This window comes from Saccopteryx leptura, chromosome 8, assembly GCF_036850995.1.
Source record: "Saccopteryx leptura isolate mSacLep1 chromosome 8, mSacLep1_pri_phased_curated, whole genome shotgun sequence".
Classification (NCBI taxonomy): domain Eukaryota; kingdom Metazoa; phylum Chordata; class Mammalia; order Chiroptera; family Emballonuridae; genus Saccopteryx; species Saccopteryx leptura.
This window is the reverse complement of record NC_089510.1, coordinates 60,061,923-60,078,392: the sequence shown is the minus strand read 5'-3', so window position 1 is coordinate 60,078,392 and position 16,470 is coordinate 60,061,923. Positions and strand designations below refer to the sequence as shown.

Genomic DNA, 16,470 nt, shown 5'->3' with positions numbered 1-16,470 from the left:
TGGGAAGTAAAACAATCACCCTGCTGAGAATTAGCTTTAGAAACAGCCACATACGTACTGAACATATTTTATATATCTGCCTTTTGGACACTAGAGAGGCCTTTGAGTAAGTAGTGGGAATCCCTATCAGAAACTATCCAAAGAGCTGTTATCTGGCCCAGACTTTGCAAGGAAGCTATTGTTAACACCAATGGTTCGTCATTGGTAGCAATAGAGGACTTCCTTTGCCTAAGGAAATTAAAAAAGAATAGAACTAAAATAATCTAAGAGCTATGCCACTTCTAATTGGAGATGAAGAGGTATCAGGTCAGCTCATAGCCTCTCTCCAGGTTGTCCTCTACTCCCCATTCTTGCCCCCATTATTGACGACATGAGAGAGCTCTTCAATTGCCCTCAGATAGCCTCCTTCTTCAGTTTTATCCCCCAGTTGGAATAACTAAAGCACACCTATAAAAATGTCGCTGGTCTTGCAAAGTGAAAAGGGCCCCCATTTGCTTCACGACAAGGCCCCACTCCTCAGCCTGGGCACACCAGGCCCTGAGCAACGGGGCTCCTCCTCCTCGCCAGCTGCATCCCCACCAGAGAGCACACATCCCAGCCACACCCCAGGGAACCTGACACCCCCCCCCCCTCCCCGCTGCAAGCCCTCACATCCCTGTTTCTGAGCTGCCCAGCTCTGATCCCTGAGCCCACCTGTTTAGCAACCAAAGCCAAGCTCAGAAGTGACCACCTGTGGCAGGTAGCTGCACCTCGCTGCTTTGTCCATACCTGCATCAAGCACGCACCTCACTGCATTCTCGTTATCTACACTTCCATTGACCTGCTTTCCCAGACACATGATGAACTTCCCAAGAGCTAGGAACATCTCATTAATGGGGCTCTCTGCCAATATGGCTTAATTAAAAAGTGGCCAAGCTTTTTATCAATTATTCAAATGCAAATAAACTGAAGACCTGGAGGGAAGAGGCCAGGCTCACGGTGTTATAGCAGTTAACTGGCCTGTCTGGGCTGAGGGGTGGGGCCAGAGCAGCGGGCAGCTGACACTGAAGTCCCACCAGGTCCTCTATAGGAGAAAGAAGAGGTCTCAGGACCTGCTCAGCAGGAGTATGTCCCTTCTGAACCCCCTACCCCTCTGCCCCCTTTCCAGGGCCTGAAGCACAGAGACAACCTTCCCCTGTCCTGAGTCCTGATCACCCAGAGGGCAAAGGAGAAAGACAGGCCGAAGCATGTACTGCGGGCCGTTGTCCACTTCCTCCCTTTCCTCAGCAGAGGCAGAGGAGGAGGAAGGACTCTGTTCACAAGGCACTCCAGGAAACCGAAATGTCCCTCGTATATTTTACTTGAAAAAGTCAGTCAGTCCTAGAAGTTGTTACAGTAAGAGATTGTTTTGAAACCCAAAACAGGAACAAAAAATATTAAATTTCAGAGAAAAGAAATCCTTGATGTGATGGCTAACCCCACTTCCTCAGGACTCAGTAAAACAGGCTTCTGGAACGTGATCTCACACAAGCTCCATCTGTGGCCTCCTCTGGCCTCAGTGTACCTATCCATAAAGCGAGTACGCAAGACCGGACATTTCTCTGAGGCCCTTCCCAGCTCTGTGGTGCCTTAAAACCGTTCACTGCCAGCCCAGATTAGCTCATACTTTGTCAAAGCACACGAGGTTTATCTGCCCACACATGTTGATCCTCTGGGGGGAGATACAGAAGATCTTCTTTTTCGCCAGCCTCTTCTGCGCGTACATGATGCCTGTGGTCAGGGCAGCCGGCAGCACTGGAGGGACGGTCACGGTGAGGAGGAGCAGAGCCATGGCTGCGGTTTCTCCCGGAGAGACCTGGGGAGGGAAAGCACGTGCAGGTTGGCCGCACAGAGCAGGCTGGCACCGCCCTGGCCCCAGCTCTTGCCACATCTCGGGAGTTTGAGAAACTCATATTGTTCTTTTTTGTTTTTTTAGTGAGAGGAGGGGAGGCAGAGACAGACTCCTCCATGCGCCCCGACGGGGGTCAGCCCGGAAAGCCCAATAAGGAGCTATGCTCTGCCCATCTGGAGCTACACAGTTGCTCAGCAACCAAGCCATTTATTAGTGCCTGAGGCAGAGGCTATGGAGCCATCCTCAGCACCTAGGGCTAACTTACTAGAGCTTTGGCTATAGGGAGGGGAGGAAAAGAGAGAGAGAGAGAGAAGCGAGAGGGAGGGTAGAGAAGCAGATGGGCGCTTCTCCTGTGTGCCTTGACTGGGAATCAAACCCAGGACATCCACACACTAGGCCGATGCTCTACCACTGAACCAACTGGCCAGGGCCTCAGACTATTCTTAGTGAGCCAACTGTTTTGGTAAAGCTGAGAGTTCTCCTGGCTGCGCCAAGGGAATGAACAGATTGTCTCTACTGCAGGACAAAGGAGGCTGACCCTCTCACCACACCCTCCATGCCCTGTTCTGACTCGGCGTCTCTCCACTTAGCATTCCTTCCTCTCAGCGTGCCCATTCCTTCTCAACCCTCCACACCCACAGGACTCCCAAGGCAGTGGGACTAATCTTGAGTTGTAACATTTCACACAGTGGCTTGACTCTTGGATGATAAATCTCTTTCTTCCTCTAGCCTACTGTAGCTTATTCATCTTTGAATTTATCTTACTCATCTCTAGACAGAGTTCAGCACCATTTTTGACAGAGACGAGGTACTCAGCACATGCACTGAATGAACAGCAACTTGATGAAAACTGTGACCAAGAGTCTGCCAACATCTCAGCAAATCCTAACTGCTACAGGGAAGCCAACTAAGCAGCAGCTTGCTCTCCCTGGACTCGCACTCAAGAACGGGCACTGTGTTAGGCCGCATACATTACTTAGTTACTCCACAATAACCTAATGATGGAAATATATTTTCTTAAGTACTTACCAAGTACTTAAAAATTATTTTTTCTTAAGGAAGTCAAGGCTTAAAATATTAAAAAACTTTCCAAAGACCATGCTAGTTAAATGGTGATGGTCTGAACTCGAGTCTGTCGTACTCCAGGGCACAAACCTGTTACCAATGTGTTATATTATTAAGCCAGTTCTCATAGAGCCAAGATTCCAGGCAAGTCTCAAGAAGTTCACAGGGTTGATAAGAGCAGGGCTAAGATCAAATCACAGGGTGGCTTGTTTTATTTTTCTCATGCTCTAGATATTAATGGCTTTGTCCTTTACAACTTTGCCTGGGTTTTCATGAAATAGTCATAATTTTGGCCATAAGTCCTCTTTTGAGTACTGAAATCACAGATTCAAGTTCAGTAGCAATGGCTGCTAGATTCATCTTTGGTTGGATCTTGGTTTATCGCAAAAGCCATCATTCCCTGCTTTTTCCACCCACAGCCAGAGAGGAGCTTTGACCCTGAGGACTTCCTTCTCTAACCCTGAGCCAGAGCAGGTAGAGGCAGCCAACAGATACCCGGGCTTTGACCCCCAAGAAGATGGAGTCTGCAATCAGCTTTGCTGCTTTGGTGCATATTCGATGTTGAGTCCTGCGCAGGAAACTTGCCTTCCCTATTACTGCCAGCTTCTACTGGTCCACAGGAGATGAGTTTATGCTTGTTTTCCTGATCAACACTCCTGCTTCCCAGATGAAACCGGTACACTGTCTCCAAGTTCAGCCCCACTGGCTTTGACAGTTTGCCTAGCTCTCTCAGGGTCCATCCTCCTGGTGTCAATATGTCCTGGCTTCTTCTAGACATGCTCTCTAGGAACTTATATCAGATTGAAATGACTACTCAGAACTCAAGGGAGAGCGGGAACATTGCCTAGAAATTCTTGTGTGTCTTTGCCCACCAATATTCACCCTTCTCTCCCTTCAACACACATACAGAATGTACTTGATGCTACCAGCTGGGGTATTGTAAATGGGTCACACACCCCAGTTTCACACCTATGTTTAACTCCTTTTATTCACTTTTTTTCTTCTTCCTAGGAGCCCACCCTGCTAAGATCCCAGCATGTCTGCGTGGTTCACAAAAGCATTAGACTCTCAGGATCAGAAAGGACCTCAGAGGTCACTTGGGACAACTTTTTCCTCTCTAGCCGTTACAGCTATTTAGAGACACATCCAAATGAAACAGACACCCTGAAGCTTAAAAAGAAGTGGGGATCCATGCGGCAGGCAGCTCTATGAAAGTAGACACTGACTTTCATTTAAGAACAGAACAAAACACAGAGGCAACTCGTCGACCACTTGGTATGTTGGGCATGCTCTGGACAATATACACACTCCAATATGTCAACACTCACAAATAATCCAAACTTCTAGGCATGGCAGTAAGAGCTCCATTAATTGGATCTATTTCTACCTTGCTAGGCTTAATCTCTTTATTGCTTGCTGGTTCCAGAAGACCAGTGTGCATTTCTTCCTTTGTGTTTGCTCACTCAAATTAGTATGCCCATTTTGCTCACTAATCTGATTAACTAAATCTTCCCCATCGGATCAGGCTTCAGAAACAGAAAATTTTTCTGAGACTATTTGAGTTTGGGTATCACCAAAGCCACACATGCAATAACCTCTCCCTCCCTTCCAAGTAGTGAAGGAGCTGAGAACTTTGCAACTCTTTATAGCTGCACCATCTAATATAATTTTTACTATCTACATATGGCTATTAAAATTTAAATTAATTTTAAAATTAAACTAATTACTTAAAAAAATGAATGAAAATAGAAAATTTACTTCCTCGGTGACACTAGCCACACCCCAAGTGCTCAATAAGCACAGGTGGTTAAGGACTGTTCTATACTGGACAGTGTCTATACTGTATAGAGTATTTCCATCATCTAAGCCAGCTCTATTGGACAGCATTGATTTACAGAATAATGGGACTTGCAGTAACAGAGGCAGATTAAGGTCGGTTGAGGCCCCGGGTGCAGAAGAAAATATTGGGCCCCTTACATTAGAAAAAAGTGTAAAGGTGAGATTTTGCAGGGCCCTTCAGAAGTGGGGGCCCAGGGTGTGCGCCTGGTGCGCCCTCTATTAAATCTGCCTCTGCACAGTGACCTTATCTAACCCTTTTGAATTAGCTCAAACTCTTTGAAAAAACTATGACATTAGAAAACCTTATCCCCAGTACTTACTCCATGGTACACATATACACCAAGGGCGTAGAAAAAACCCACAAGTCCAAGGCAGGCCAGGAACACTATGAACTTGAAGGCATCACTGTACAGTTTGAAGTTGAGAGGCCGGGGGTAAAGGATGGATCGCACCAGGTCTCCTTTGGCTGTATTGTAACCTACATAAAGAGAATCACAGGCAGAGAAAGGCCCTCTTCTACAGTTCCCCTCAAACCCAAAATGGTTTGCATTGAATTTGGGATTGATTAGGAGGGTCACTGCAATATAGGATGAAAACAGCATTGCAATGTATTTACATTTCCTCATCATTCCTGGGAATGATAGAGAGCATTCACTTAGCCCTGCTCAGCTTCTCTTGCTCTGGGTGGAAACGCTTCACGGGCTCATGCTGCGGCTCCACACTCACGCGCGGGCTGGGAGAAAGGAAGGTTAAGGAGCTGACAAATGTGGTGACCAGAGAAAATGAGCTGCTGAGACAAGAAGACCTTAAAGCACAAATATGTGTTGGAAATAATAGAAATTACGAGAAAAGGAAAGCACAAAGCAAGTAATTACTTATATATGCCTCAGATCATGTAATTTTTATGCTCAAAAACCTTCCAGAGCCCCCATTTTTTAGAATAAAGTTCACATTTCTAGGCAGAGCATTTGAGGTCCCCTTAAGTCTGGTCTATCTTGTCCTTGCTGAATTTCTCTCTTAACTGTTCACTGGTCCTGGAAGACCCTTGCTTTCCTTCTTCTGTGTCTTGCAGGCACAAGTTAATATGTCTTCCCAGCACTCTGATAAGGTGGGTTAAATCTTTCCTATCCTAGCAAACTGCTACTTCACTGAATAAATGTTTCCAGAGTTCTACTTTTATACTTGATATCAAAAACACTTTACTCCTCAGAGTCCCTATAACACTTGGTCATATGACATCTATTCCTGCTCCGTGTCTTAGTTCCCTAGAAACCCATCTGTGCCCCGCACCATAACATAAAGCCTCTTCAAGGACAAAGAGTATCTCATGATTTTTTTTTCTTTTTTTTTTTTTTGCATTTTTTCGAAGCTGAAAACAGGGAGGCAGTCAGACAGATTCCTGCATGCGCCCGACCGGGATCCACCTGGCATGCCCATCAGGAGGCAATGCTCTGCCCCTCTGGGGTGGTGCTCTGTGGCATCTAGAGCTGTTCTAGCGCCTGAGGCAGAGGCCATGGAGCCATCCTCAGCACCTGGGCCATCTTTGCTCTAATGGAGCCTCGGCTGTGGGAGGGGAAGAGAGAGATAGAGAGGAAGGAGAGGGGGAGGGGTGGAGAAGCAGACGGGTGCTTCTCCTGTGTGCTCTGGCCGGGAATTGAACCCGGGACTCCTGCACGCCAGGCCGACGCTCTACCATTGAGCCAACCGGCCAGGGCTGATTTTTTTTCTTTAGCCCTCAGTGCATAGCACTTAGTAGATACTCATTAATATCTAAAGCTGACTACTATATATTCTAGATATGAGTCAGTATTATAAGTATAAAGCATGACTTAATCCCTCTACCTGATGAACACCTGGCCTCCTGACACAGGCTTTGCAGGCTTTGGAGAAAAGGAGCCGAGTTTCCTCTCACCTGTTACCTTAGCGTTTCGCAAGCTCAGGTCAGGCAGTTTCCATGTCCACTACCCATTAGCTTCTGCTTATCAGCTGGTTGAGATGTTCTCTTGCTCACTGACTACTTTAAACAAAACTTAATTTTTTTAATTTGAAAAAAATCAGGTAGAACAATTGAATCATAGCTTAAACAAGAGCAGAGAGATATCAAAGTACAAAATGAGTTTTAGATCTGTGACTGTGTCAGGTGCAGAAACACAGGTCAGGGGTGAGTACCGGAGCCGAAGCAGATCGTGCAAGGGGTTGGCCATGTAACGTCACGTGAAAGGTTGAAATTACTTCTAATAATCTTGAAAAGGTTTTGAGCGTGATGTGCATAAGCTGCTTCAAGTTGTGTTTTAAAGATGTGACTCAGTGATAATTTGAGGGATAGGTTAGAGAGAATGTGAACAAAATACAAGAAAAATATTTGAGGTGAAAGTTGAAAGGGAATAGTCTAAAAAATATTTCTGTTATACTTTAGACAAAATATGATGAAGATGTGGACAAAACGGGGGTGAAAGAGACGTAGATAGGACCCAGGAATAGACAGGTTGTGGCTCCCTAGTTGGTAGGGAAGAAAGACACTAGCCAGATGGTGATATAGTCAACAGAAAGCAGCGATAGAAGAGAATGAGTTCACGTTCAGAGCCTTGACTTGGAGGTGTCGTGTCTGTGGGAACCCAGGTGGAGATGTCCAACAGGGACCTTGATGTGACAACCTTGCACACAACTCTTTGAAAGGAAAATTTCCTCAAGGGATAGTGATTGAAACTTTTCCTTGGCAATCATTTAGCATGGGTGGAGAAAAGAGAAGAAGCCCATGGACACAAGAAAAAACAGGAACACAGTTTTGCCTTTGAGGAAATTTCCTTTATCCCTATATTTGCTTCATCATCTACAAGGGTTTTAAACAACGAGTCATTCAGTTGAAAATGGTGTTAATTGAGAATAATAAGAGCCTGATTAGAAACGACTGTGGCTGTCATTACTAGAATGTGGCAAACTCCATTATCCTAAACAAGATTCCCCTAAATCCAACCCCCTCACCCCCAATTTCAATCAAAGACTAAATTTACAAAGTGAAACAGACTAACCTGTCTGCAAAACGACTGCTCTTACTGGCCCCTGGCCGGGGGGCTTGACTTGGATCACTTCCGTTCCGCAGAAGAGGACATGCTTCCGGTAGTCCTCCTCACCGTGGGATTTCCAGGGCATGCTGTCCCCCACGCGAGGCAACGGCGTCTTTGTAACAGGTATACTTTCTCCTAAAGAAGATTGTATTTTGTTGATTCTGTGTGAACTCTAGTTATTTAGAGTTGGCGCTTGCCAGTTGCAAGAAAGGATACAAATCACAGCTAATCCCATCTGAATGCCCAGCCCTTGAGGCAGATGGCTGTTCTTAGGGATGCTGGTGATGCCCGGTGTGGTACACTTGATTATATTTCAATTATTCATTTAAAATCTGCCCATCTTTTTCATACCTGGCCTACACAGTTTGCTGTTATAATTTTTTAAAACATCCCATTTTAGCAAAAAGAGTTGTCACAATCATTTTCCCAGGTGTTCTTTAAGCCCAACACTATTCTAGACAATAAAGCAGCTATAAAGCATGTGTATAGTTATTATTTGCCTTTCACCCACCCATTTATCTGTCCATTTGTTCATTTATTCAACAACTATCTTTTTTTTTTTTTTTTTTTTGTATTTTTCTGAAGCTGGAAATGGGGAGAGACAGTCAGACAAACTCCCGCATGCGCCCCACCAGGATCCACCCGGCACGCCCACCAGGGGGGCGCTCTGCCCACCAGGGGGCGATGCTCTGCCCCTCCGGGGTGTCGCTCTGTTGCGACCAGAACCACTCTAGCGCCTGGGGCAGAGGCCAAGGAGCCATCCCCAGCGCCCCGGGCCATCTTTGTTCCAATGGAGCCTTGGCTGCGGGAGGGGAAGAGAGAGAGAGAGAGGAAGGAGAGGGGGTGGGGGTGGAGAAGCAGATGGGTGCTTCTCCTGTGTGCCCTGGCCGGGAATCGAACCTGGGACCCCCGCACGCCAGGCCGACGCTCTACCACTGAGCCAACTGGCCAGGGCTCAACAACTATTTTTAAGTGCTTAGTCTGCACTAGGCACTGCTCTAAGTGCTGGGGATATAATAATGAACAATTCAGATAGAAATCCTGCCCTCATAAAGCTCAGGAAGCCAGATAAGAAAGTAGCAGTCAGTAATTAAAACACAATTAGGTAAATGTTTTGATAGTAGTACCAGGTGATCCAAAGATCTCACCTACACTGAGAATCAGGAAAGATTTCCCGGACAAAGAAAAAATGACATTTTCAAAGAAGAGTAAGGCCAGCTGGATCAAGAAGAGAAAAGTGTTTGTGGACCAAGTGAGAGAAAGAGCACGCTGTGCCCTGGGCACTGGATAGGTGAGGGTGTCCGGGACATTGAACATGGGGCTAGAGGTAAGCAGTTCAAGTACAGAAATGAATGAGAAACGGGGCCCTCAAAAAATCTATGAAGTATTCTTCATGGTATTTTTGGAGCTGGGAGTGAAAGATAGGAACCAATATGAAAAGACAGGACCTTCTCTTTTCTCTTTCTGGTTTTATCTTCTCAGTTCTAAGCCCATGAATTAGCACTTAAGTATGTAGATAAGTCAGTAATGCCTATCTTCATCTTGCCTCTCACCAGAGCTCTTGTTCTGTCATCCCAATTGTGGGCTGTTCATCCCAACCTGGCTATCCCACTGCCTTCTCCAACCCAACATATCTAAAGTCCATACCAATATTTTCATCCTTAAACTACCTCTTGACTTTCATATTTCTTTATGGTACCACTCTTTTGCTAGATCACAGCTTTATAATACCAAAATTATCTCTAATTTTTCCTCTTCCCATACTCGGCTCTACTCTCTCATGGAATCATTCTCCAAGGCCTGCTACTTTTTCCTCGTGTGTGTGCCTCACTGAGTCATTCTTGACTCTTGCATCTAGGTCCCAATGACTTCATTGGTAATCACTGTCTGACTCATGGTGGTAACAATGATTTGCTGTGATTTGTTTAACACTTTGACCTGCACACATATTCTCTGGGTGATCTGAGGCTACGGTGGAACTAATAAATCTTTTTTATTAATAAGTTCTCAACCATAATCTGCCTTGGCTTTTTGAGTTTTAAAAAAGAAAAGCCGGAGATGACGTCAGAGTAATGGCGGGGTAGGAAGCGATTCCGATAAATCTCCCCCAAAACTCAACAAGATCTTCAACCAGAAACAGAAAAACCTATACTTGGAGCCTCCAGATGCTTCGCAATACACCCAAAGGTATGGTCGAGTGAAAAATTGGCTAAATATATAACCAAACCCCGAAGGAAATAGGGAGTAAGAAATGCTCCGCCTTCCTCACTAACCTAAACAGGGCGGCTTTCTCTGGTAACTGTGAATATAGAAACTGAGACGGGCAAAGGGGGTGAATAGATTCAGGCCACGGCACAAACGGCTGAACCAGGCTGTGGCACGGAGATCCAAGCCGAGGAAAAACTGATCCTGTGGCAACCCGGGCAATACAAGCTAACACTCGTGCCAAACCCAAACAAAGAAAGACAAGCGCGGCGGCCATTTTACCCGGTCTCCTGGTTGGTGCGCAGTTAGTGGGCGAGAGATTTCTTCCTAGGCCCCGAGAGTGGGTGCCCGTGTTGCCCCACGGAGAGGCAGGGTCAGAGGCCTTTCTGTGGGCTGAGGGCAGAGTCTCTGGGCAGCCCCAGCGCCCTGGGAAAGCCACACACGGGAGGGAGTGAGAACTAATTCCAACAGTGGAAATTTTCCGTGCTGCTGGGGGTTTCACTCAGAGGGAAACGCGGCCGGCCTCATATCCGGGTTTTCGCGCGCAGATAGTGAATGAGAGATTCCTCTGAGTGCCTCGGCAGTGCGCGCCCGTGTTATCGCACAGAGGGTCAGAGTCAGGGGCCTTTGTGTGGGCCAAAGCAGAATCTCGGGCCGCCCCAGCACCTTGCAAAAGCCGCACACGGGGACGGAGCGAGACTCAATTCCAACGCTGCAACTTTTCCCTGCGGTTGGGGGTTTCACTCAGAGCGTGAGACTGCTGGCCGGATGCCCTGGTCTGCGCGCGCAGCCAGTGAGTGAGAGTTTCCTCCAAGCGCCCCGGAAGTGGGCGCCCGCCTGTGTTACCGGACAGAGTGGCAGACAGAACCAGAGGTCTTTGAGTGGGCGGAAAGCCCGCCTGATTATGCTAGCAGCTCTGACTGACTGAGCCTTACCCAGAGCCCTGTGCTGAGTGGAAATAGAGTGGGGAGTTACCAGCTCTTTGAGCCTCTTACTATCCAGGCAGAGGCAGCAGCAACCCCATAGCTGGATTATCAGGCTACTAATTGAGCAAGGAAAGACTAGGAGAAAGGCTCCAGGAACACGGACTCTCTCACTGTCGGAGCCTATAAATGCTAATAGCCTCGACTGCCAACGAGACTAAAGCACAATACATGACATTGCCATAGAGACTTATCAACTGCAAACCTCTACCCGAGCGTGCCAAAGGGGCAGAACCCGGGGTACAGAGTCACCAACCAGGAAGAGGGAGAGAAAAGAAAAAGCAAGAAGATAACCTCTCAAAATCAAGAATAATCTGCAGACTTTATAACCTATCCCATTTTATTATATTTGTTCGTTTGTTTCTCTTATCTTCATTCTTGATACTTTTTTTCCTCCTCCAATTTGGCCGATTAACTCTCTGCTGGTCTTACTCTCTCCTCTCCTTGAACTACACTACCCATAAGTGTTACATCTCCCATTATCTTTTCTCTTCTCTTCCTTTCTCTCTATGAGGGTTGCACTCCAAAACCCTTAACTCTCTCTCTCTCTCTCTCTCTCCTTTCTTTTTTCTTCTATTAGTGGTTCCCTCTTTTTTTCTCTCTCTCTCTTTCTTTTCTCCCTCTATATTAGTTTCTTCCTTTCTCCTTTACATCTCCTCTCATTCAAACCTCAATAACAAACAAATTATCGTATCTGGGACTCAAACTTATGTTTGTGGCATTTTGGGGGGGGTTTACTTCACCTTTTTAACTCACTAGCAGTGCTCCCATCCCTGGCTCTCCATTTTATCTAGTTCTTGTTCCACTAAATATAATAGTAATTTTTTAATTTGTCTCCCCATTTTTCCATTTTCCTCTTATTCCTCTCATCATAACTCTTAGACAACCAACACCTAAAAGCAAATCATTTTATTCTTGACCCAAATTTTTTCCTTATTTGCTTTTTGTGGGTCCATATGCTCTTTTGTTTCTTTTTTTCTTTTTCTCATTTTTCTTTTTTCTTTCTTTCTTTTTTTTTTTTTTGCCCCTTTATTACTTTTCCCCAATTCAGGCCCTCCATCACAGGCATTGTTTGTTATAATTCACAGTTCACCACAAGATTTTCTCAAGAAAGAGGGGAGAGGAGAGGAGAGGAAAAAAGGAGGGGGGGGGAATAATTTCCTTTTTAAAAAAATTTTTATTTTATTTTATTTTTCTTTATTTCATTATTAATTTTTAAAAAAAAAAACTATTTTCGATTTTTTATTTTTTTTATTATTTTTTTTAACTTTTTATTCTTTATTAAATCTCATTAATACTATCAACAAAACCATCCTCAGCTGCCATTAAGGAAGAGAAAATCGAATATCATGGATACAAAAGAAAGAGAGGTAACACAGCTAGATGAGGAAAAATCTATGGAGAAAAAATTTAATATATTGGAAACCTTGGAGCTAACTGACAGAGAACTCAAGATAGAAATCCTAAAAATCCTCCGAGATATACAAGAAAACACAGAAAGACAATTTAGGGAGCTCAGAAAACAACTCAATGAACACAAAGAATATATGTCCAAGGAAATTGAAACTATAAAAACAAATCAAACAGAGATGAAAAACTCAATTCACGAGCTGAAAAACGAAGTAACAAGCTTAGCTAATAGAACAGGTCAGATAGAAGAGAGGATTAGTGAAATAGAAGACAAGCAACTTGAGGCACAGCAGAGAGAAGAAGAAAGAGACTCAAAAATTAAAAAAAATGAGATAGCCCTACAAGAATTATCTGACTCCATCAAAAAGAATAACATAAGAATAATAGGTATAACAGAGGGAGAAGAGAGAGAAAATGGAATGGAGAACATACTCAAACAAATAATAGATGAGAACTTCCCAAGCCTGTGGAAAGAACTAAAGCCTCAAGTTCAAGAAGCAAACAGAACTCCGAGTTTTCTTAACCCCAACAAACCTACTCCAAGGCATATCATAATGAAATTGACACAAACCAACAGCAAAGAAAAAATTCTCAAGGCAGCCAGGGAAAAGAAGAATACAACATATAAAGGAAAGCCCATTAGATTATCATCAGATTTCTCAGCAGAAACTCTACAAGCTAGAAGAGAGTGGACCCCAATATTTAAAGTCCTGAAAGAGAGGAACTTTCAGCCACGAATACTATACCCATCAAAGCTATCCTTCAAATATGAAGGAGAAATAAAAACATTCACAGATACAGAAAAGATGAGGGAATTTATCATCAGAAAACCCCCACTCCAGGAATTACTAAAGGGGGTTCTCCAATCAGATACAAAGAACAAAAAAAAACAGAGCCACAAGTAAAAGCTCCAAGAAGAACACAATAAAACCAAATTTAAACTGTGACAACAACAAAAAGAAAGAGGGGGAGAAGATGGAGATTAACAGTAGCAAAGGACGATGGAGTGCAAAAGTACTCACAAAATAGTTCGCTACAATGAACAGGGTAGGGACCCTTTTCATTACTCAAAGGTAACCACCATTGAAAAAACCACCACAGAAGCACATGAGATAAAAAAGATAGCAACAGAGGAAAGATGTATGGAATACAACCAAATAAAAACAAAAGATAGAAAAACGAAAGAGAAGGATCAAACAAGACACAAAACTAACAGAAAGCAAGATCTAAAATGGCAATAGGGAACTCACAAGTATCAATAATTACACTAAATGTAAACGGATTAAACTCACCAATAAAAAGGCACAGAGTAGCAGAATGGATTAAAAAAGAAAATCCAACTGTATGCTGCCTACAGGAAACTCATCTAAGTAACAAGGATAAAAACAAATTCAAAGTGAAAGGCTGGAAAACAATACTCCAAGCAAATAACATCCAAAAAAAAGCAGGTGTAGCAATACTCATATCGGATAATGATGACTACAAGACAGGAAAAGTACTCAGAGACAAAAATGGCCATTTCATAATGGCTAAGGGGACACTGAATCAAGAAGACATAACAATTCTTAATATATATGCACCAAACCAAGGAGCACCAAAATATATAAGACAGCTACTTATTGATCTTAAAACAAAAACTGACAAAAACACAATCATACTTGGAGACCTCAATACACCGCTGACGGCTCTAGATCGGTCATCCAAACAGAGAATCAACAAAGACATAGTGGCCTTAAACAAAACATTAGAGTACCTGGATATGATAGACATCTACAGGACATTTCATCCCAAAGTGACTGAGTATACATTTTTCTCCAGTGTACATGGATCATTCTCAAGAATTGACCATATGTTGGGCCACAAAAACAACATCAGCAAATTCAGAAAAATTGAAGTTGTACCAAGCATATTTTCTGATCATAAAGCCTTGAAACTAGAATTCAACTGCAAAACAGAGGAAAACAATCCCACAAAAATGTGGAAACTAAACAACATACTTTTAAAAAATGAATGGGTCAAAGAAGAAATAAATGCAGAGATCAAAAGATATATACAGACTAATGAAAATGATAATACGACATATTAGAATCTATGGGATGCAGCAAAAGCAGTAATAAGAGGGAAGTTCATATCACTTCAGGCATATATGAACAAACAAGAGAGAGCCCAAGTGAACCACTTAACTTCCCACCTTAAGGAACTAGAAAAAGAAGAACAAAGACAACCCAAAACCAGCCGAAGAAAGGAGATAATAAAAATCAGAGCAGAAATAAATGAATTAGAGAACAGAAAAACTATAGAAAAAATTAATAGAACAAGGAGCTGGTTCTTTGAAAAGATCAACAAAATTGACAAACCCTTGGCAAGACTTATCAAGGAAAAAAGAGAAAGAACTCATATAAACAAAATCCAAAATGAAAGAGGAGAAATCACCACAGACATTATAGATATACAAAGAATTATTGTAGAATACTATGAAAAACTTTATGCCACTAAATTCAACAACCTAGAAGAAATGGATAAATTCCTAGAACAATACAACCTTCCTAGACTGAGTCAAGAAGAAGCAGAAAGCCTGAACAGACCTATCAGTAAAGAAGAAATAGAAAAAAACATTAAAAACCTCCCCAAAAATAAAAGTCCAGGCCCTGACGGCTATACAAGCGAATTTTATCAAACATTCAAAGAAGACTTGGTTCCTATTCTACTCAAAGTCTTCCAAAAAATTGAAGAAGAAGCAATACTTCCAAACACATTTTATGAGGCCAACATAACCCTCATACCAAAACCAGGCAAGGATGGCACAAAGAAAGAAAACTACAGACCAATATCTCTAATGAATACAGATGCTAAAATACTAAACAAAATACTAGCAAATCGAATACAACAACATATTAAAAAAATAATACATCATGATCAAGTGGGATTCATCCCAGAATCTCAAGGATGGTTCAACATACGTAAAACGGTTAACGTAATACACCATATCAACAAAACAAAGAACAAAAACCACATGATCTTATCAATAGACGCAGAAAAGGCTTTCGATAAAATACAACACAAATTTATGTTTAAGACTCTCAACAAAATGGGTATAGAAGGAAAATATCTCAACATGATAAAGGCCATATATGATAAACCATCAGCTAACATCATATTAAATGGCACTAAACTGAAGGCTTTCCCCCTTAAATCAGGAATAAGACAGGGTTGTCCACTCTCTCCACTCTTATTTAATGTGGTACTAGAGGTTCTAGCCAGAGCAATCAGACAAGACAAAGAAATAAAAGGCATCCATATCGGAAAAGAAGAAGTAAAGGTATCACTTTTTGCAGATGATATCATCCTATACATCGAAAACCCCAAAGAATCCACAAAAAGACTACTAGAAACAATAAGCCAATACAGTAAGGTCGCAGGATGCAAAATGAACATACAGAAGTCAATAGCCTTTCTATATGCCAACAATGAAACATCTGAGAAGGAACTCAAAAGAATAATCCCCTTCACGATTGCAACAAAAAAAATAAAATACTTAGGAATAAACATAACAAAGAATGTAAAGGACTTATATAATGAAAACTATAAACCATTGTTAAGGGAAATCGAGAAAGATATAATGAGATGGAAGAATATACCTTGTTCTTGGCTAGGAAGAATAAATATAATCAAGATGGCTATATTACCCAAAGCAATATACAAATTTAATGCAATTCCCATCAAACTTCCAATGACGTTTTTTAAAGAAATAGAGCAAAAAATCATCAGATTTATATGGAACTATAAAAAACCCCGAATAGCCAAAGCAATCCTAAAGAAAAAGAATGAAGCTGGGGGCATTATAATACCTGACTTCAAACTATATTATAGGGCCACGACAATCAAAACAGCATGGTATTGGCAGAAAAATAGACACTCGAACCAATGGAACAGAATAGAAAGTCCAGAAATAAAACCACATATATATAGTCAAATAATTTTTGATAAAGGGGCCAACAACACACAATGGAGAAAAGAAAGCCTCTTCAATAAA

The 16,470-nt window shown here is 42.8% G+C and overlaps 1 protein-coding gene across 4 annotated transcripts in view; it reads right to left on the bottom strand.

Annotated features, from left to right (window-relative positions):
• The window catches only part of ATP13A5 (ATPase 13A5), a 137,556-nt gene that overhangs the window by 67,925 nt on the left and 53,161 nt on the right, over window positions 1-16,470 (bottom strand). For all 4 annotated transcript variants that reach the window (XM_066347555.1, XM_066347558.1, XM_066347556.1 and 1 more), the window contains 3 exons: window positions 7,804-7,974; window positions 5,095-5,252; window positions 1,646-1,834 (listed from right to left, as the gene is read on the bottom strand). In XM_066347555.1, the coding sequence (XP_066203652.1) occupies window positions 1,646-1,834; window positions 5,095-5,252; window positions 7,804-7,974 (518 nt within the window). The remainder of the gene's footprint in view (window positions 1-1,645; window positions 1,835-5,094; window positions 5,253-7,803; window positions 7,975-16,470) is intronic.